We start from the raw sequence: 21,196 nt of genomic DNA, 5'->3' as shown, positions 1-21,196 counted from the left end.
TTTTGGCCCGTGAGAAATGACCTCAGGGTCAGCTGTTGGATTTTTTAAAAAGATATTTGTGCGAGTCAGGGATTCTATAGTACCTGTCTGGTTTTCTGGGAGCAGAAGGTAGGGCATCAGGAGTCAAGCTGGATTCAAGGAAAACATCCTCCACAACATCCAGGACTGGGGGGATTGCCAAGGGTTGTGTTGCGGAAGATCTAGGAATTCCCTTAGTCTCTTTTTAGACTGAGGGTAGTCCTGACTCTCCCACTGGAAATGCTCCCTTAAAGTATGCAGGGTTTCCCCAAAGAAAAAAGCCTCGGGGGGGGGGGGGGGGCTGAAGGAATGGAGTCCTCTGCATCAGAATCCTCGTAAGTGGAGAGTGGTTGCATGTCTTCATAGTCAGATGCATCAGATTCATCTGACTCTTGTTCAGACAAAACAACAGGGAACAGATCTCTTTTCCTTTTTGAGGGGGTAGCTTGGCTTCCCCTGATCAGCATGATAAGGTTTTTCACCATTTTAAGCATTTGAGACTGAGGCAAGGTAGCAGGTGCCTGAGAGTGGGTCGTCAGTTTCTTGGGTGTGGTTCGAACCCTAAGCTCAAGAAACTCTGTAGGTTCTGAAAGAACGGTAATCGCGAAGAAGACGCAGGTTTGTGTCGAGATTCGGTAGTACGAAGGACTTCCTCGGAAGCCTGTGCCTGCTCAGCGGCTCCGGACCCCTCCAAGGTAGAAACGAATGCAGGATCCTTAGTCGAAGAAGACTTTTGCAGCATACCAGACTCCAAAAGGGTCTCGGTAGCGGCCTGTGAAGCAACTGAAACGGGCATCAGGGGCTGTGAAAGTGCCTCACTGAGTACCGGAGGACTGATGACTAGCTTAATGGAAGCGTTGTCGGTAGGTTTGGACCTATGTGGTCTGTGTCTGTCTTTATCTTTACATTTTTTTGGAAGATCTGACGTCTGATGGCTTACTGAAGCCATATCAGAATTTGAGGACTGTAAACGAAAAAATCTGGCTACAGTAAGGGCCCGACGACAGATAGTTCTGGCGTTGAACAAAGCACAAAAGCAGCAACGGGGGATGTCATGGTCTGGGCCTAAAACAAGTGATGCAGTAAGAATGGAAGTCTCTGTGTGGTATTTGCTTTCCACAGATGAGACAATTAACTTTTTCTGACATCGGTTAGTGCAGGAACAAAAGGATCTCCAATGGGGTACTTAGCTTTAGAAGACTTCAGCTTCAATTCAGAGACGAAACTCAGGTAGCAGCCGACAAGCACAAGTGCGAACTGCTTTGCTTTGGGCTCCACGGCAAGAAAGACTGATGTAATGGCGTCGGCTGCCTTACTTTATACTAGTGCCGACCTGACGTCAGTCCTCAAGCGACAGCAACCAACGCAGAAATAGCAAGTCTCTGGTATTTGGGCCGGCCGAGGGCAACCTTGGCAGGGAAAACCAAATGTGATGAATGCAACAGTGAAAAGCGAAGAACATCAGCAATTTTTTTTCCCAGGGAAAAAAATCACTGGGCCATTCTTGGGATTTCACTGTTTTCTCCACTGTGGTGTGATGTTGGAGTTGGTATATTTAAGTTGGGGTGGGGCGTGGGGGGCAAAGTCCCCCACGTTATTTTGTTTGTATTTTTTTTTTTTTTTTTGGATCAGTAAATTTTTTCCCTGAGAAAAAATTTGCTGATCCGTGACTTCGACATTTTTGGCTTTCGAACTTTATAGTTCGACAGAATAACGTTCCTTTTTTTATGTTCGCTGTTCTGATGTAGACGCTGAAAACAGTTGTTTGTTCTTTGCATAGCTAAGGGTAGACCTGTTTTTTTTAGGCAAACAATCTGTAAGTGATTAGCTGTTTGCATATCTTGCTACTCATTCCAGGATAAGACTATCCCAGGGCATGTGAGATGTCATTCTGCTGGGATCACTGGGTTTCTAAGAAAGATAAGAACTGTGCTCATTTTGGAAGCAGCTACATGATCATCAACTTACACTTTTTCAAAACATTACAACGTGGACATTTCCTGCATGGCAAGGGCAGGATTTGTCAAAGCAATCTGATAGAGCTTCCTGAAACCCAGTCCTTCTCAGTTCCAGCCACGCCAAAGTTTGTAAACTCTCGGAATCTTCCCAAGAAGTTCTCACTATTGTAGCAGTGGACAGTAAGATAGGCAATGTGCAGCTGTGTTAGGAAATTATCATGATTGTCAGTATTTTTGTATGTCTACAGTTGATGTTACCCACCATACTTTTTCCCCCTTTCTGAGATGTCATTTGGATTTAGCGGAGTATCCACTCAGTCTTTATACGCCCTCCCCCATTTCTTCCTCTCCATGTTAACCTGTTGTCTGGAAAGGCAGCATAGTAGAACCTTTTTGGTTGAATTTCCTTGTCAGTATTCCATAGTACACAGGATCGTTTTCATACTCGTGTCTCTAGCTACCCCATCAGAGTGAACCAGTGCAAAAAAAAAAAAGGCTAAAGATGGCAAAGGTGGCTAGCCCTCTAGTACTTTGTGCTAACATCGAGGAGGAGGAGACTGATGCAAAGCCCTAGAAGTCAGTTTAAACATTGCTCCTTCTGGGACAGATGTTCCTAGAAGTGATCACTACTGTAGTAGTGGGCATAGTTGAAAGTCTGTAATTACGGTAAGTTCCTTACTGAATTGTACTTTCTGATTACTAAAATTATAGTATGAAATTGCCTGGTAAAACATTTGATAAAAAGTTGCAGTTAATGTACTGTTCTATACAGAACATAACTTCGGTACTCTTCCTGTGTTCCTTGGGGAGCAGGAGAGAAACTTTCTTGGAAGTCTGGCTGAGAAATGTGGAGAAGTCCTTTGTGCTGGGGGCTGGACTGTGCTAACACAGTTAACTTCCATCTCCATTTCTTCTAGTTTCTGGCAGTTTAATACAGATTTCTGCATCAGGACTGCCTTTGGAGAAGGGCATTAGCCCATACATACACTGAGTGTGAGATAGCAAGGATGGCTAACTATTATTTATTTTATTTATTTATTGACATTTGTTAACCGGGTTGGTCCAGCTGGGCTTCTGGCCCATTTTCAGTGGAGACCTGAGGAGAAAAAAAAAAAAAAACAGTTAGAGAATCAAACATTTGAGTCAAAAATATGGTCAAAATCAGTTATACAAGAACGTTAGAGAAACAAAGCAGAAATGCAAAGATATGATATATGCATATCAATATTTTTACAGACTAAAAAATAGTTACATATTTACAGAGAGAGTTAAGTCCAACAGTATTGATTGTAGAGTTTAATAAGTATCCACAATAGTGGAGTACTTAACTGTATGTGGTGGAACTGAAAAGGTATATAGTAGAGTCGTGGGGATCTTAAGTGTGGGCTTGACAAGGACGCATTTTGGAGTTGAGTAGATGAAGTCTGGGTTTTTGTTTAATGTGGGATGGGTGAATGATGGTGCAAATTTCTCTTGGGAGTTTGTTCCAGGCTTGGATGACAGAGTGTTTATATAGGAGTTTGCCAGCTATTTTTTTGGTTCGGTAGATTTATAGTAGTTGCTGATTAGAGGTACGGAGAGTCCACAGAGGTGTGTAGATAGAGATAAAGGAAGAGAGAGCAGGGCAGGATGAAGGTTTGTAAAGAACGAAGTGTAACATTTGAAGTTGTGACAGCAGTAGAAGATGAGGGAATTCTAACCAGTGGAGTGTATTTAGGGCAAGGCAAATGATGTGTATTGTATGGAGACTTTGTGATAAATCTAGCTATCTTATGGTAAGTTTGGAGTTTGTTTAAAGTAGTAGTGTGAATGCTGGTGAGTACTGGGGCAGCATATAGAAAGGAGGGGAGGAGAAGAGCTTGTGCAAGGGAGAGTCTGGCATTTGTAGTTAGAAATTTTTTGTTACGATACAGCAAACCAAGTTTCTGTTGAGTCTTTTTTATTCTTTGGAGGATGTGCAAGTTGAATTTGAGTTCATCATATGTGATGACTCCAAGGAGTTTAATGTTAGCTTCAGGCTGGATAATAATGTTATTAGAGGAAGTAATAGTAAAGGTGGATTTGAGGTGAGAGAGAGATCAGGGGAAAAATAATAAGAGTTTGGTCTTTTTAGGGTTGGGAATTGTTCAGTGGATAGGAAGGCCTGTTGAGTAAGAGTGTGGTGATTGGAGATATTGTTTGAGATTGAGATGAAAGTCGAGTCATCTGCATATTGGATGAGGGAGGATTATTTACAAGAAGTATAGAGATCATTGGTAAAGACATTAAATAGGAGGGGACCCAGGATGGAACCTTGTGGTACCCCGGTTGGGACAGGTGTGAATGGAGTAGTGGAAGAGAGCCATTTAACAGATTGCTGCCTGCAGGATAAGTAACTGGAGAACCAGGCAAGGGAGGAAGAAGATAGATTGAGATCTGCAAGTTTAGATAGCAGTAGGGGATGAGCGACTGTATCAAAAGCTTTGGAAAGGTCAAGGAAGAGACATGATACGAGTTTGTTATTGTCTAGGGCCTCGGCAAGGGTATGTGTAAAGGATAAGAGGGCAGTAGTTGTGCTGTGATTGGGGCAGAAACCATGCTGAGTGGGAGTAAGGAGGTTATGCTGGAGGAGGTAGTTGAGTAGTTGAGTGGATACAGTTTTCAAGAATCTTAAAGAGCGAAGATAAAATAGCTGTAGGTCGGTAGTTAGATGGGTCTGTAGAGTTTCCACCTTTATGCAGGGAATGGTGAAAAAAGATTTCCATAGGGTAGGGACAGTGGATTCCTGAATAGATCTATTGATTAGTATAGATACTGGATAGGCAATGGAGTTGGCAGCAAGTTTGAGGAAGGTAGGAGGTAGATTGTCAGTGGAGGGAGAGCAGGATTTGAGTTTGTGAAGAAGAGATCTGATGTAGGAAGTAGGAACCGGATGTAAAGAGAATAGTTTGTTAGAAGGATTGGGAGGGGTAGGCAGAGAAGGTGTGATACATTTGGAAGGTATGAGTGTTTGAATGGTTTCAGTAAAGTGTTTACTGAGAAGAGTAGCAGTTTCCAGAGGAGATGTATTTGGATAGGGGCAGGGAGCTGAAGAGCAGCCTGGAGAGAGAATTCTGTTAATAGTATACCAGAACTTGCGAGGGTTGGATTTGTTGTTGAACTGGGCAGAGTTATAAAAGGACTTTTTGTCATTATTGGTTTGATTTTGTTTGTCAGATTTCTGAGGTGTCTAAAATGATGTAGCAGAGGTAATTCCTTTGTTTTGATCCAGGCTTTCCAAGCTCTCTCTCTTTTTAGCATAAGAGACTTAGTTTCTTTTGAGAGCCAGGGAGCATAATTGGGTTTTATTCTAACGTTCCTAGAGGGAGCAAGGGATTTCAAGGTATTCAGGAAGATGCTATTGAACCTAGTAAACTGCATCATTGAGAGGGATTTGTTTAAGGATGGACCAGTCAATGGTGGATAGAATAGAGTTGAATTGGACTCAAGCTCCATGCCAAGAAATGTATAGTTATCCCCTTTGCGAAAAAACATGTACCCATGAATTATCACATAGGTGGCAGTACACTAAACACCGAAAGTGTGATAAGAGACTTATGGACACAGGTGGTCAGTGGTCTCACCTTCAATAACATCGCCACAACAGTCAGGAAATCCTTCTATGTGGCACACCTCATCACTAAGGGCTTTTCATCCAGAAAAAAGGAGGTCATTATCCCACTGTACTCATCCCTCATTAGACCCATTATAGAATACAACACCCCATTTGGTATGTACCTCCCAGGACATCTGCAACAACTGGAAAGGCCGCAGAAATACCTCACTAAAAGAATCACAGGCCTGAAGCAGATGCCCTATGCTGACCGCCTTAAAAAACTCCAGCTATACGCTGTCGCATATCATCTACTCCGAGGCAATCTCTGCTTAACATACAAGGCCATGTCAAACCCAGAGCTGTTGGACATGCTACACTTACAGAAATCCCAATCCCTCAGAGCCACACACTCCAGGGTTCTAACTCTTGTCATCACAATAAACAAAACTTGCTGGAGGGATAGGTTCCAGACCCAGAGACTCCCCAGACTCTGGAATAGACTGTGCATACATGTCAAGCAGTGCACCTCTTTGGCCCTCTTCAAAAGGAACCTTGATGATTGGATGGGAGAAAGGAAATTCACCCCGGGGATCATGTCAGTCGACTTGCTAGACAGGGGATCAGGGAAGTAAATAGTGTGGGAAAAAATAGCCAGAGAATTATTATGGCTAGGCTTGTATTGACCCTAGGGCTGATAGCCTAGTACCAACCTATGAACCTATTAAAATTAGAGGGTTTTTGGCAATTTCTGTAAAGGTGGGATTTGGGGGGTTGGATGGTGTATCTAAGGAACAAGGTAGGTAGGTGGTTGCTAAGTTGGTCTGGTAGGGTAGTGGGATTGTGGTAGTAGTGAGGGGAGTTGGTGAGTATCCAATCAATTATGGAGCCAGAATATGAGTTTTTATGGAGGTGGGTGGGTGAAGATATCAGTTGATGGAAACCATGCAGGTTGATGCTGAGTTGTGGAGAGTCAGTTTTAAGTTTAGACCAATCTAGGTTAATATCGCTTTTGGATAACTATCCGATCACTTTTTTCGTTGCTTAAGTTTGGGAAGGAAAAGTGTTTGCCAATTGGACCTTGAAAGCTAGTTGCTAGTAAGAGCTTGTCGAAGTGTTTGTCATTTTTTTCATATCAGAAGGTTTATTTCCTCATTGGTAGGACATCAGATTAGCAGAGCTGCAGCCTCTTGTACCTGTTTCGAGAAATTGTCTGATAGATGTTTGTATTGCAGCTGTTTGGTCAGTAGTACATACCTCTTCAAATGCATTGTGCCATTCCCCAGAAAGGCCCTGGAAGTTGAATGTAGAGAATTGCCTCTGTGGGCTCCATCATGTAAAACAGGATTTGATTCTAAAACTTCCATTAGCCTTTTTTGAGGCATTGAGTAAGTCTCTTAACCAGACATGGATTCTACTTCATCCCTGAAAAGAGTTTTAGGGTGTGTAGTGGACTTCCCTCGCTAACAGGTGAGACAGCCAGACTGATGAGGAAAAGAAAGACCGTGCTACTTTTGACTCCCTTCCTGTCCAGTCTTCTGACTGGCCAGACATGCTGTACTCCTCTGCTGTCCTGTATCCTGGCACTGAATTTGATACAGTGTTACAAGACCGCACCACTGCATAGATAAATATTAAATCAGCCCTGAGGTGTCACCCCTCCTTACACGTGCCATTTTTGCTCTTTTTACAAAGGACTGCACCTTAAATTATTTATTTAACGAGTTGAATTGTAGACAGGCCTGTGATGCGGGATAGTCTGTCTTTAGTATTCCTTCGCTTATGCAGATGTCTCTCCTGCATTTGTTGTGGTCAGCAGTTTGGCGGTGTTGCTTAATTGTCTGAACCCTCTTCATTCTGAATAAGGTTTCACTAAAATACAGTTACCATCTGTGTCTCTACAGCTTTGAAAATGATTTGCTGCACAGGTCCCACTTTGAACAATGCTGCACTTGTAGATGCCACATGTATGCGCACAGTTAGATAACAGGAAGTCAGCTATGTGTTTTATCATAACTAAATGTTATTTTACTATGTTGTACACAGATTCTCAGTGATGGTAAACATTGTTGACACACTTATCACTACTGCAAATGAAGTTGAACTCTTCTATTTGATTATTTGTTAACTTTGATCCTTTTGAGATGCATCATGAATTGGAGGCACAAAGAGCAACTACAGGTATAGCAATACAAGTTGTGTAGCATATTCATCAGTGGAAAAGAATCATTGTTAATGGAATAACCGTCTTAAAACTTAAATGTCACAGTTAATTACTTGTCAGAAATTTCATTTGCTTTTAATTTAAGAAATGTGTATGCATTTACATTGTGTCTTAAGTGCCTCTGCAAGTCTTTAATATCATATTATATATGTGTGTGTGTATGTGTGTATTAACACAATAAAAGGTATAAAAAAGGGATACAAGTGTTATTAGTCACACAAAATAAAGAACTGCTATACAGATTTTGTTTCTTTGGTATTCATTTTTTAATTGGGTATGCGGGACTGTAGCTTGGTGATGAGTACCTTCCTTTAATGCAAGGATGCAGAGCCTGTTGCTGTGGGCTGTGGTTGAGGGCATGACATGGGCTGGGGGGGGGGCATGGGTATCACTAACATTTTGAGAATTTTGCTGACTGTGTGTCAAGATTGTTGGCACAGGGTGAGTACTTGCATGACTATGAAATGAATGAAGACAGATTTCCACGTAATACCATCTCTGAGTACACTTTGCTTTTGTTCTTCACATTTGTTTTGAAGCTAAGCAGCCCCTTTTGTGTATAAGATTAGTAATCTCTGTTTCTCTTCCACAGTTGACATATGGTCAGTAGGCTGCATAATGGCCGAACTGTTGACAGGAAGAACGTTGTTCCCTGGTACCGACCGTATCCTTTTCAAAAAGCTTGTCGCATTCTTGTTCATTATCCTGGACCCTGAATGGTTGGGTTGTTGTTCATTGAATAGTACTACATGGGGTGCCTTTGGTAGAAACGTCAGTAAAAAGTGTGATGTAGTACACTGTGGGGGTTCACTACGTTATATATTTGTTATGATTATATTCAGCTGTTCATTTTATTGTACTGTATTGACCTTTAAGTCCTGTTTTCGGGGGGGGGGGGGTGGCTAGATTTTTTTCAGTCGACTCCTCAGCAAATATTAAAGGTGCCACAAGGTTCAATATTCGAACCTTTAATCTCTATAAATAAAATGCATACAGCCTTTCCCCCAGTGCATCTAATCCAAGCAGACAACTCGACACTAATATGTGAAGAGTCTTCAGTCAGACACATCCAAGCTGAGCTACAGCATTCATTTGCAAATAGATAGGAACAGGATTACACTTTCCCACCTTATGAGGATTCTGATGCTGAAGATTCTATTCCCCTCAGCATCTCCCCCTGAAGACTACTCCTTTGGGGAAACATTACATACCATGAGGGAACATTTCCACTGGGAAGGCCAGGATTTCTCAGATTCTAAGTAAAGGCTCAGAGAGTTCCTTCTATTACCCCAACACAGACCCCCTTGCTATTCCTCCTGTTTTAGATATTGTGGATGATGTCTGCTTGGAGTCTAGTTTAAATCCAGATTCACTACCTCATGCTCCAGCCAAACCAGACAGATACTACAGAGTACCTGGGGGGGGGGGGTGGCTAGATTTTTTTCAGTCGACTCCTCAGCAAATATTAAAGGTGCCACAAGGTTCAATATTCGAACCTTTAATCTCTATAAATAAAATGCATACAGCCTTTCTCCCAGTGCATCTAATCCAAGCAGACAACTCGACACTAATATGTGAAGAGTCTTCAGTCAGACACATCCAAGCTGAGCTACAGCATTCATTTGCAAACATTGAATAATGGCTTCAGTGATCTAAACTAATCTTAGTCTGACTAAAAGTAAATTAATTGTATTTTCATGTGCAAATCAGCAAGCAACCTACTGTGTCTTAAAGCTATTATCAGTAATACTAGAACTGAGTTAGTGCGGAATGCAAAGGCATTGAGTATAATAATTGGCCATAGATTATGATTCAGTCTGAATCGCCATAAACTAGGACTTCATAAAGTGTCAGCCCATGAAAGATCTTGGCTCAGACCTGTTTACTCCCATGTCTTTTGTATGCCTCATCATTTTCATTCAGCTACAGTCCTCCTAGCTAGTCAGAGTGGGGCATTATTGTAATAAAATTTAAATTTCACAATTTGTGGGGTACTTCAGTCCTTTACCGGGCTGGAGCTACTTAACTGTTAACCTACACTCACAGTAAGACTGCTCATAGTATCCCGTATAGCCAAACAGATGTTCTGTCACCAAGCAGTTATTAAAGTGTTATTCACCTCACACTGAGCTGTGCTTACTAAACTGGCACCTAGTGAATACTCCTAAATGTAAAAAAAGGGGACTGCCTATATCATATATGCATTTCTAAACTGTGGAACTCTGCCCCAACCTAAATCAGAAATATCTTGTCTGCAATTTAAAATATGTAGACCAAACCAACACCAATGACTAAAGGTCTAACTGTTCCAAATAAATATATAAAGAAAACAACAAAGCACAGTACAGCTGGTTTGTGTATACTGAGGATCCGATGAAGCATTTTTATGTGAAAGCACTTATCCTGATTTTTATTAAATACAGTCTTTAGTCTCCTTGAATTTTTATGCTGATTGCTGTGGTGGTTGCACTGCAATTTAAAATTTCATTGAAACCATACCTGTTAACAGAATGGCCTTACGCTTGTAAAAGCCAACTCCTTATTCTGATCTTCTGATTGGTAATTTAAAATCTCATTGAAGAGTTACCTATTAACATGATACTCCTGTTATATACCAGCCTTATTACCAAACACACCCTTTATTCAGTCTTATCAAACAAATCTCATAAAGTCCTCACACTTATCTCATTTTTACGAGTCTGAGGCGAATAACTCCTTGGATAGAATTTGCATTTGACTGTGCTGTCTGTGTACTAAATGTTCTTTGTGACAATATATGTACACTGTAAAGTAATACTGAATGCTTTGTAGATGTGTGTGACGTTAACATGATGTAAACACTACATAATATAATAAATGTGGTTACATTTTATATACTGCTCAGTGTTGGCATAAGCTAACAGCAAAAATTAACTGTAAATGTATGTAATTTGAAGCCCCTCCTAGAACACTGCTCAGAAGGGTCTTTGGCCATTTGGATTTTCTCAGTAATCAAAGACAAATTAAATTAAAGGAGAACTCGACCCAGAAGTCGTCTTTTTTTCCAAAGATGATTTTCCTTCACTTTAGTCCAACACTAAACATTTCGCATACAGAAAAACATCATTTAATAATTATTCATTTGTTTTATGTGTGACTGTATTTCTATTTGCCTTTCTTTCTTGCTTTTGTCTCATCATCTGTTACATCCGGAAGGGCTAGTAAGAGTGGCAGAGAAATTAGGTTAGATCACGTATTTCAACTGCAGGGCCATTACGAAAACAATGGCTCTTAAACAGTGGCACTTAAATGTGCCTTATCAGTCACAGAATGCTAGTATCACGCCTCATATAAATAGTACAGCCCAGAGTCTGAACAAAAACGAGGCTTTCAAGCTTGTGTTTACTTGTTCATTTGTGTCTGAAAACTCGCACTTAAATTTATTTTTTTCTTACTACAAATTAGTTGTCTTTCCTTTAATCACAGTGTAGAGTGCCACTAAGAAAGTGTTTTCCTGTTACTCTCATTGTTTTCTATTAGTATTTGATTTTGTATTTTTCTACAGTGTTTTCTGAAGAAGTACGTGGTGTTTTGTTGAAGCATTTTTGCATTGCATACAGTGTTTTGTTGAGACAAGCCAGTGAGTTAGGGAAGGAAGATTATCATCAAAGTCTGTAATCTTGCTACAGTATTAACTGTGAAAGCAGTACAAACTATCTCAATCCAAGTAACATCTGTTAATCACAGGAGTCAGATTCGTCATACTTGGAACACTGAACTACAGTTGATGCTTTGAAAAGAACAATTAATTCAGTTACATTTTCAAGCCTGACCAGGTGTATGAAGCAACTAGTGTGACCGCAGAGGTTCCTTACAAAAAGAGTACAAAGCGTTACAAACCTGCCGTATGCAGAATGCCTTTAAGCCCTTTCCCTCTCCTACAGATTGCTGAGGTGTTGTATATGCCTGGTGTACAGGGTATCTGCAAACCCCACACTTTTGATTCTCCTGCTGCATCAGAGATGGCCTCTAACGAAAGTCAAAGGAAGCAATGCTGTTAAAAATGCATATTGATGCTGACAGTCAAAAGTGAGGCAGTCACGGTCTATACTGTTGTAAGCTAATGAGAGAGAAAACCACACTAAATGATCCTGTCATCATAGGGTTAAGCCTCTGTCCTCCTAAAATGACATCAGGAAGGCGAAGGCATTGACTGTAAAATAAAGACATACTATTCATGGCAGACCCTGTCTCAGGGCATTTTTAGGTATGCCAAATTAGAAAATAACTGCATACTTTGATACAGAAACAGCAGCATGCAGAAAAATTCAACATATGCTGAAAATGTGTTTTTTCCTGATGTTCATTGTGTTACCCTGCTGCAGTCATCACACTTGGGTTATCCTGCCATCAGGCGGTCCCGCAGTTGGCTCAGATTCCAAAGTCTTGGTCCAGCATCGGTTGCCGTCGCTTCTTCCCTGACGTCAGTGTGTCAGGGGTATATAAGAGGCATCCAACGCCATTTTCTTCAGTCTTTCTTGCCGCACGGTGCCCGAAGCAGAAGCAGTTCGCAAGTGCCGGTCGGCCGACACCTGAGATTTTCGATTTGAATTTCAGTCCGAAGTCTTCAATAAAGGTAACTACCCCATTGGGGAACATTTTCTTGCCTCAGTCCGATGTCAGAAAAAGTTAACAATTGCATTTCTTGTGGGAAGCAAATACCTCATAAGGACTTCCATTCCTATTGTATTCCTTGCCTAGGCCCAGACCACGACGTCACAGGTTGTCGGTTTTGCGTTAGGTTTAATAAACGCACTATCAAACGCCGTTTTGACTTCGCACGGCATTACTTTGGTAGGAAATTCAATTATATCATGCCGTCGGAGCAGCTGACGACCGCAATTCATAAAAAACGCAAGGATAAGGGCAGGCAGCCTAGGAATAAGCCAGACCCCAATGCCTCAGCTGGGCCTGTCGCCAGTTCTCCGGTTTTCAGTGAGGCGCCTATGCAGCCCCTGATGACCGCAGAGCTGGAACCCCAGACAGCTGCCGACTCCCACGCGGAGTCTACTAGGCCGACGCAGCCATCTACTGACAACGGAGCAGATTTAGACACCGGTGCAGAGGAAACGCCTTCGGTTGCAGAAGGTGTCTTCAGACCGACTACACTCACCATTAAATCTTATGCTAAACTTAAAACTCCTTTAAAACCTAAGAAAACTGTTAATCAGTCTACAGGTCAAGGCCCCATGCCTAAGAAATGGATGCTTAAGATGGCTGAAGATGTAATTACCCTTATCAGGGGTTCTCATCCCCCTCCTGATAAAAGACCAAGACAAGAGGAGGATTATGCATCCTCTGACCAGGTTTCTCTCTCCTCAGATTCTTCTGAGGAACAGGATTACATTTTTCCACCTTATGAGGATTCTGATGCTGAAGATTCTATTCCCTCAGCATCTCCCCCTGAAGACTACTCCTTTGGGGAAACATTACATACCATGAGGGAACATTTCCACTGGGAAGGCCAGGATTTCTCAGATTCTAAGTAAAGGCTCAGAGAGTTCCTTCTGTTACCCCAACACACAGACCCCCTTGCTATTCCTCCTGTTTTAGATATTGTGGATGATGTCTGCTTGGAGTCTAGTTTAAATCCAGATTCACTACCTCATGCTCCAGCCAAACCAGACAGATACTACAGAGTACCTGAATCACACAAATTCCTTTATAAAAGCCCTGTAGCTGACCCAGAAACCATATCTCAGGATCCTAAGGAAGCAAAGGCTTCTATGGCTAAAAATCCTGTGCCCTCTGAAAGAGATTACAGAGCCTTAGATAGATGGGGAAAGAAAATATACACCTCTGTAACTCTGGCTATGAGAGCATTAAATTGCCAGTTTCACATGTTGAAATATCAACAATTCCTGATGTCTCAGTTAAAACAAAAAATGAGCACACACTCAGAACAGCCTGAGTTCAAGGAAATGCAGGATCTGTTGCATGCAGCTGAACAGGTGGGCAAACATACTTTACAATGTGGATTTGATTCACTGGAAGCTTCCTGTAGAGCAGCTGTTACTGGCTCAGTCATTCATAGACATGCTTGGTTAAAAGAGCAAACCCTCCCTGACCATGTTAAAGCAAAATTATTAGATGCACCTTTACAGCAGGATGTATTATTTGGTGTCAAAGCAGAAGAGGTTTTAAAGAAAATGGAGAATAAGGCTAAATTTATGCAAACGGTCAAGGATTTCTTGCAGGTACAACCCCCTCACTTCAGCAGAAATTGGCCAACAAAAAATTGGTCCTTTCCAGTTTCAGACAGATCACAGAGGGGCAAATACAGATGCCCAAGGGGCAGAGGTCAGTCACAGGGCCCTTACAAACCTCGCCAATGGGGTTCTGCTACCCAGAAAGGAGGAGAAGACAGGCCCCAAGCTAACAGAAGGCAGACACAATGACTTCATTCTCAAACTACCAAGCAGATCTCTCCTGGCAACACCCTTGGGAGGAAAACTAGCATTTTTTGCAGACAACTGGCACATCATCACAAAAGACAAAAGGGTTCTAAACATTGTCTCTCAAGGATACAGATTCCACTTTCATACCATACCAAGGATCAAAGGGAAAACCTGCCACCAAATCAATGGGCAGAGGCACAAAAACAAATTACAGCTCTCATGAACATGAGAGCCATTCAACAGGTACCTACACAGGAGCAGGGGCAAGGATTTTACTCAAGACTCTTCCTAGTTCCAAGAAAGGACAAAGCATGGAGACCCATTCTGGATCTTTCAGTTCTGAACACCTATCTGCAAGTACCAAAATTCAAGATGCTAACACTACAGCAGCTTCTTCCCATGCTGGGCAAGAATACTTGACTAGTCACTTTGGACCTCAAGGAGGCATATCTGCATGTCCCTATCAGACAAAATTGCAGAAGATACCTCCGCTTCAATACAGGTTCAACGCATTATCAATTCTCTGCACTGCCCTTTGGCTTATCTACTGCGCCCAAGGTCTTCACAAAATGCCTGGCACCAGTAATTGCATACTGCAGACAAAGAGGAATTCAGATATACCCATACCTGGACGACTGTCTTATTCAAGCAGAAAGCAAGAACATTCTTTTACAGCATCTGGCATTTGTCAAACACCTTCTAAGTTGCCTAGGGTACACAGTAAACGAAAAGAAATCAAAACTAGTGCCCTCACAAAACATAACATTCCTGGGTGCCAGCTTGAATACAACGGCCCATATGGCTTATCTCACGCCAGACAAACAACAACTGTTTCAATATTTCAAAATAATGGCAACAAAGACCCAACTCCCTGCAAGAAAAATTCTGCAGGCCTTGGGATTCATGGCATCTTGCATTCTACTAATACCATTTGCAAAACTGCATATGAGGAAATTACAATGGTACCTGAAAAGTGTATGGACTCAGCACAGCCACAGCTTGGAAACAATGATTCCACTCATTCCCTGCCTTCAACAGGAGTTTCCATGGTGGGCACAGGCATGTCACCTCAACAAGGGTCAGCCTTTCACCTTACCCACAGCCAGGCAAACTATGACAACAGATGCATCAGACTATGCCTGGGGAGCACACATGGCAGGACAGTGCATTCAGGGCAAATGGACTACAGATCAGACACACCTGCATATCAATCAAAAAGAAATGCTAGCAGTGCAGAATGCCCTAATAGCTTTCAAGGACCTTCTACACCCAGGGCAACTACTAATAAGGACAGACAACACCACAGTTATGTGGTACATAAACAAGCAAGGGGGCACACATTCCTACCCTCTATGCAGACAAGCAATGACCTTGTGGAACACTGCACTGTCTTACCAGGTTCAATTACAAGCACAATTCCTGCCAGGAAAGAAAAACACATTGGCAGATGACCTAAGCAGAAACATCATGGATCCACACGAATGAAAACTAGATCCACAAGTATTTGCAATGATAGCTCAAAAATGGGGACGCCCAGACATAGATCTGTTTGCAAGCCCCCCACAACCACCAACTTCAAAAATTTTGCATAAGGACCTTCCATCCACTAGCTTGGAAAGTGGATGCTCTCTCATTCAGTTGGAAAACATTAACAGTGTATGCCTTCCCTCCACTGCCTCTTCTAGCAAAGGTACTGCTGAAAGTCAGATTAGAGAGGCCACAAATGATATTTGTTGCACCAGATTGGCCACGCCAGTATTGGTATCCAATTTTAAGGATCATGGCCCAGGGCCCACCATGGATTTTGCCACAAATTCCTCACCTGCTCACCCAGCGAGACAATCTGATTCTACACAGCCAGCTCAAGACTTTAAACCTGGCTGCATGGTAAATTACCTAAACAACCAACCAACACCTTTAACCAAAGTTGTTATGGATGTCATTCTGGAGGCCAGGAGGCCCATCACCAGGAAAACCTATTCAGACAAATGGAAAAGATTTTGCTCCTGGAACCAGGCTAAAGGCCTAAATCCCCTGGAGCCGAACATTCCTCAGATTCTACAATATTTAACTGAGATGTTACACAAAGGACTTTCCTTTTCATCTATTAAGATCCACGCCTCTGCAATTTCAGCTCATTACAACATGGATCCTCCTTTATTTTCACTTCCACTCCTAAGACAGTACCTCAGAGGGGCTAAGAACTTAAGACCGCTAAGGAGAGCTCCAACACCTACTTGGGATCTCAACTTTGTTCTGGAAAAACTTACACTGCCGCCCTTTGAACCAGCTTTTTCAACTGATTTAAAATTTCTTTCATGGAAAACTGCCCTACTACTAGCAATAACCTCAGCTAGAAGAGTCTCAGAGCTACAGGCACTAATGGCAGTGGAACCTCTCCTCATTTTTCATCAAGACAGAGTTTCTCTATGAACTAATCCTTCCTTCATGCCAAAGGTGGTATCCAGTGTGGCCCTAAACCAAACCATTCACTTGCCCACCTTCTTCCCAAATCCCCAGAACAAAGGAGAAAGACTCCTGCACTCTTTGGACATTCACAGGCAATTACATTACTACTTGGATAAAACTAAGGCTTTCAGGAAAAACTGACCAGCTCTTTGTAGCCTATGCTACAGGATCACAAGGAAAAGCTGTCTCAAAACAGACCATTTCTAAATGGATAGGACATTGCATACATTTCTGCTACACACATCATGGGAAACCGGTACCTGCTAACATTAGGTCCCACTCCACCAGGGCTACAGCTACATCAGCAGCCTTTCTCAGGGGAGTGCCAACCAAGGATATTTTGGAAGCTGCTACTTGGAGTTCAGTGCACACCTTCACCAAACACTATCACTTACCTCTTTACTCTAAGACTACAGCTGGTTTTGCCACTGCAGTTTTGCAGGGCCTACTAGCCTCTTCTAACCCTGTTTGACTCCACCTCCCCTCCTTAGCTTTGGGATTCAACTCAAGTGTGATGACTGCAGCAGGGTAACACGATGAACATAGTACAATTTTGTACCTACCATAAATGTAGATGTTCGAGTGTTCACCCTGCTGCAGTCAAGTTACCTCCCTCCATCCCCTCTGAACTAGCTGAACTTATCTACACCACTCTATCCTATACAACCTCTATGGTGTATTTGTTTGTACCTGAAGGTATTGTTTTATTTTTATATAGCCATATGTATATCTATATATATATTTTGCCTACCTTTTGGGGGCACCTGACATGTGGGGCAAGAAAAACTGAAGAAAATGGCGTCAGATGCCTCTTATATACCCCTGACACACTGACGTCAGGGAAGAAGTGACAGCAACCGACGCCGGACCAAGACTTTGGAATTAGGGCCGACTGCGGGACCGCCTGACGGCAGGATAACCCAAGTGTGATGACTGCAGCAGGGTGAACACTCGAACATCTACATTTATGGTAGGTACAAAACTGTACTTTTTTTGGTTCTCCTTTTAAATAAGAAAAATAGTAAAAGCAGCTGGTACGGTGGCCCCTCTGTTTGCATGTAGAAAGAAGTGTACGTCATGGTTTTATTTACGTAAGATGTCTATTTTCACAGCTGCATGGATAGGTCTGCAAATTTGCTTTTAGAATTCCCCCAAAATAAATTACAATAGGGATGTATATTGCATTTTGCATTGTTAAACTGATGCTTTCACAGTGGCACTTTTGGTATGTGGGTTTGCCAACTTTTCACCTGCTTCCAGATTCTCTCTTTTAGATGGTGGAGAGGAGGCAACAGCTTTTAAAGAGGAGGAGAAAAACGAGGCTACTTTGTGCCCCCCACCCCACCCCACCTTGACAAGTGCTGCAGATATACATTAAGAACTTGTACTTATTTGGGTGAACTCCTTTTCTTTTCCTCAGTAAGTGTGACTGACATGTGACCTTTATTATATGAGGCATTTGTTGTGGGAGAGATGCCCAGAAAGGGGGCTCTGTAGCTCAAACCCAGTTTGTTTCACTGCGGAATGGAAAGTCACCATGGTTCTTTCTTTGACATTTCTCTTTTTTATGGGACTTGTGAGATCTGGTCTGTTGAATATCCTTCTAGACAGTGGCTACTGTTCTGTGCTGCTCAGAGAGAGACAGTTTATTGACCATGCAGTTTCGACTTAACCATGGATCGTTGTTGAGCTTGATATGTTGCTGTGTTTGGCAAAACACACAACTGTTGCACTGTTTGTCTCACTCTGCTCTGCATCACACATTTCTTTTTTAATGTAAGATTTAGCAGTGCACGATGCTGCCATGATTCACCTTAGTGTTAGTAGGCCTTATGCCTTTGACATGTTATCCAGTGCCTAAGTGAGTTACACTAGCAGAGTTGCTGCTTTTATTGTGGGGTGGGTAGGGAACCACTCCATCAAGAAGATGAAGGTTAGAGTTCCTCTCCACCCAAGTTCTAAGGTTGTGTAATAGCAGACCCTGCGGCTCCATATCTGCTGTTTGTCTTGTACTTGCTTCAGTGATGTCCTAGAAGGCTTTTAATTAGTGTGTATTTTTTTGGGCGGGTTGTGCATCAGATGTACATAACTGGACAGCAAAGTCCAACTCACCAACAGCAAAATCAGCAAGGGGTACATTTTGAGAAGTGTCTTGAGGTGTACTGCTTTTCTAAATGACACAGAGGGTTACAGGTTGGAGTGACTGTAACATGGTAATTTTTGGTTTCAGGTGTCCTCTGCAAGCCATGCACATTATGTACTAGCTTCAGCAGTTTTTCTGGAAGTCTTGCATTGCCATGTGTCCACAGAGTGTGATCAGAGAAGCCTGTTGTGTTTTGGCATATTGCAGCCCCACTGCATGCTGCTGTGTTTCTCTGCAGTGCATGCATTCTCCTTGCTGCTGTGTTTCTCTGCAGTGCATGCATTCTCCTTGCTGCTTGCTGACTGCTTCTTGCATGTGTTGTGTACTTGTCTGGCTTGTACTTGCATCAGCATGGCAGCTGCTTACATGCTTCTGGATGCACTGCTTTGAGGAAGCACTGCTCCATTTTACTCAATTCTTGATTTTTTTGTGGTTAGGATTGTAACTGTTGAACTGTTCTGTTTTGTGGTAAAATGGCTTCTGCACAACTTCTCACATGTGACCCACTGAGTGTTACCTACGCGGTGACTAGCATTATCCTTCTGCAGGATGCCAATCATTATCCTGAAAAGCTGCACAGAGGAAGATGTGTTAACAGCTTCTGTGGCCGAAGCAAAGTAGTCAGTCCATGTTTAGCCCATCACAGGAGCTTTCAGCTGGAATGGATTTAGAAGGTGTTTGTGTTATTTGTCATTTTTATTGCACTATATTCTTTTGGTCTTTGTTTTTCTCTCACTTTGCAGAACTGACACTGCTCTCTCTCGAAGTCCATGTTTTTTGTAGTACACAGTGGTACTTCTCTGAGCATGTACTTAATTAGTTGGGGGTGAAATGTGGAAATGTTATATATATGCTAGTACACAGTGCGTGGTCTAATGTGTGTGTATCATTAAGTTTGGTGTATAGAGCGTGGAACCAAACATGCCAAACACAACAGTTCAAAGCATCCACGGAGCATATAAAAAAAACTTGAAGATAGTGTTTTAAAGGATTTTAGTGAAATGTAGAAGTAATGGAATGTTTAAAAGCTTTGGGCATAACTCTGTGTGTAATAAATTAAATAATTACATTTTATTAATTTATAGGGTTTTAAGCTTGTGTGTTTGCACATGCATGTGTATCTTAATTAAAGATCATAAATTTTTGTGTGCCTAATGTATAATACACATCTAACACACAGTACAGCTGAAGCTGGACTTTATACCTTTGCTGTCCATTTCCTAGCTATACTTTTAAGGGAAGAGGTGATTACTTGGGGCCAGTATCAGCCATTTGTCTAAATACCAGGCAGATTTGTAATATTGTCATCTAAGTGTGAGTGCAACTGAGGTTGCCAGCAATGACTAGTACAAGCCTTGCTCTGAGACCGGAATTGAAGTGGACGTCTTAAACTGCAAGGGAAGTTACTGGCTGATAAGCATTGACTGGCTGTAACACACATTCTTAGCACCGTAACGTAAGCAAAAGTGTAAACGAAGGTACTAGTCAAGGCCAGCGCTGGTCACAGACTGGTAATGGTGTTAGATTCTTGGACTTTAAACCTGTGGCAAAGTGTTGGAAAGTTTTAATGACTGTGGGAACAGATTTTTGGCACTGGTGGCTACTTGGAAGAATTGAAGTATAAGTGAGGTTGTGGTTACCCATTATAGCCTGTTCTGGCCACATGTTGGATACAGAACATGTCCTTGGCACTGAGTGTTGTGTAGAAGTACTTGATGTGTGGGATGCTACCTGGGTGGCAGCTGGGACCTGTGCGGAATTGAAGTCTAAGGCAGGGTATCCATTATGGCCAGTCCTAACTGCCGAGCATCTTTTTTGCTGTTTGACCTCGATTAAGCACTGATGATGTAGTAGCATAAGACATTTTGTGTAGCCCCACCCCTCGACCTTATATTTCCTGTAGCTGCATAATTGTCATTTTGACTGGTCTCTGAGGTGGCTGTAATGTATATGTTCCTGACTGTTGTGTAGCCAGTGAATTCCATTTTTTACTCTCAAATGCTTACTGTTACCTCCCCTGTCTACCTGGCATTTAAAAAGTGGTCATATCACTTCAACAGTTGCCCTGCCCCACCTCAGACTTAATGTCTGTAACCTTTTCATTGGCTTAGTCAAAAACTATTAGAGGTATTGTTTTTAGATTTACAGTCCTCTGTGTAAGCAAGCTATGTACATGTTTTTAAAAATCTAGACCGTTATAGACATTGTATGGCTTGATAAAGACCCAATGTTTGTAAAAGGTTCAGAAAAAAATTGTAGATTTTAGAGTGAAAAGAGTATGCCTGCCTTACACCCTTGGTTTCTGAAAGCTTATATTACTCTTATGTCTCTGTATTTTTGGCTAGGAAGAGTTGTAACAACTGAATGATGTCCTTC

General features: G+C 42.1%; 1 protein-coding gene across 2 annotated transcripts in view; it reads left to right on the top strand.

Annotated features, from left to right (window-relative positions):
- The window catches only part of MAPK14 (mitogen-activated protein kinase 14), a 1,171,379-nt gene that overhangs the window by 738,119 nt on the left and 412,064 nt on the right, over positions 1-21,196 (top strand). For both annotated transcript variants that reach the window (XM_044076538.1, XM_044076537.1), the window contains exon 8: positions 8,364-8,435. In XM_044076538.1, coding sequence (XP_043932473.1) covers positions 8,364-8,435 — 72 coding nt within the window. The remainder of the gene's footprint in view (positions 1-8,363; positions 8,436-21,196) is intronic.

This window comes from Protopterus annectens, chromosome 7.part0 (genome assembly GCF_019279795.1).
Source record: "Protopterus annectens isolate FY-2018-M chromosome 7.part0, PAN1.0, whole genome shotgun sequence".
NCBI lineage: Eukaryota > Metazoa > Chordata > Ceratodontiformes > Protopteridae > Protopterus > Protopterus annectens.
This window is presented reverse-complemented; position numbering and strand designations above follow the sequence as displayed.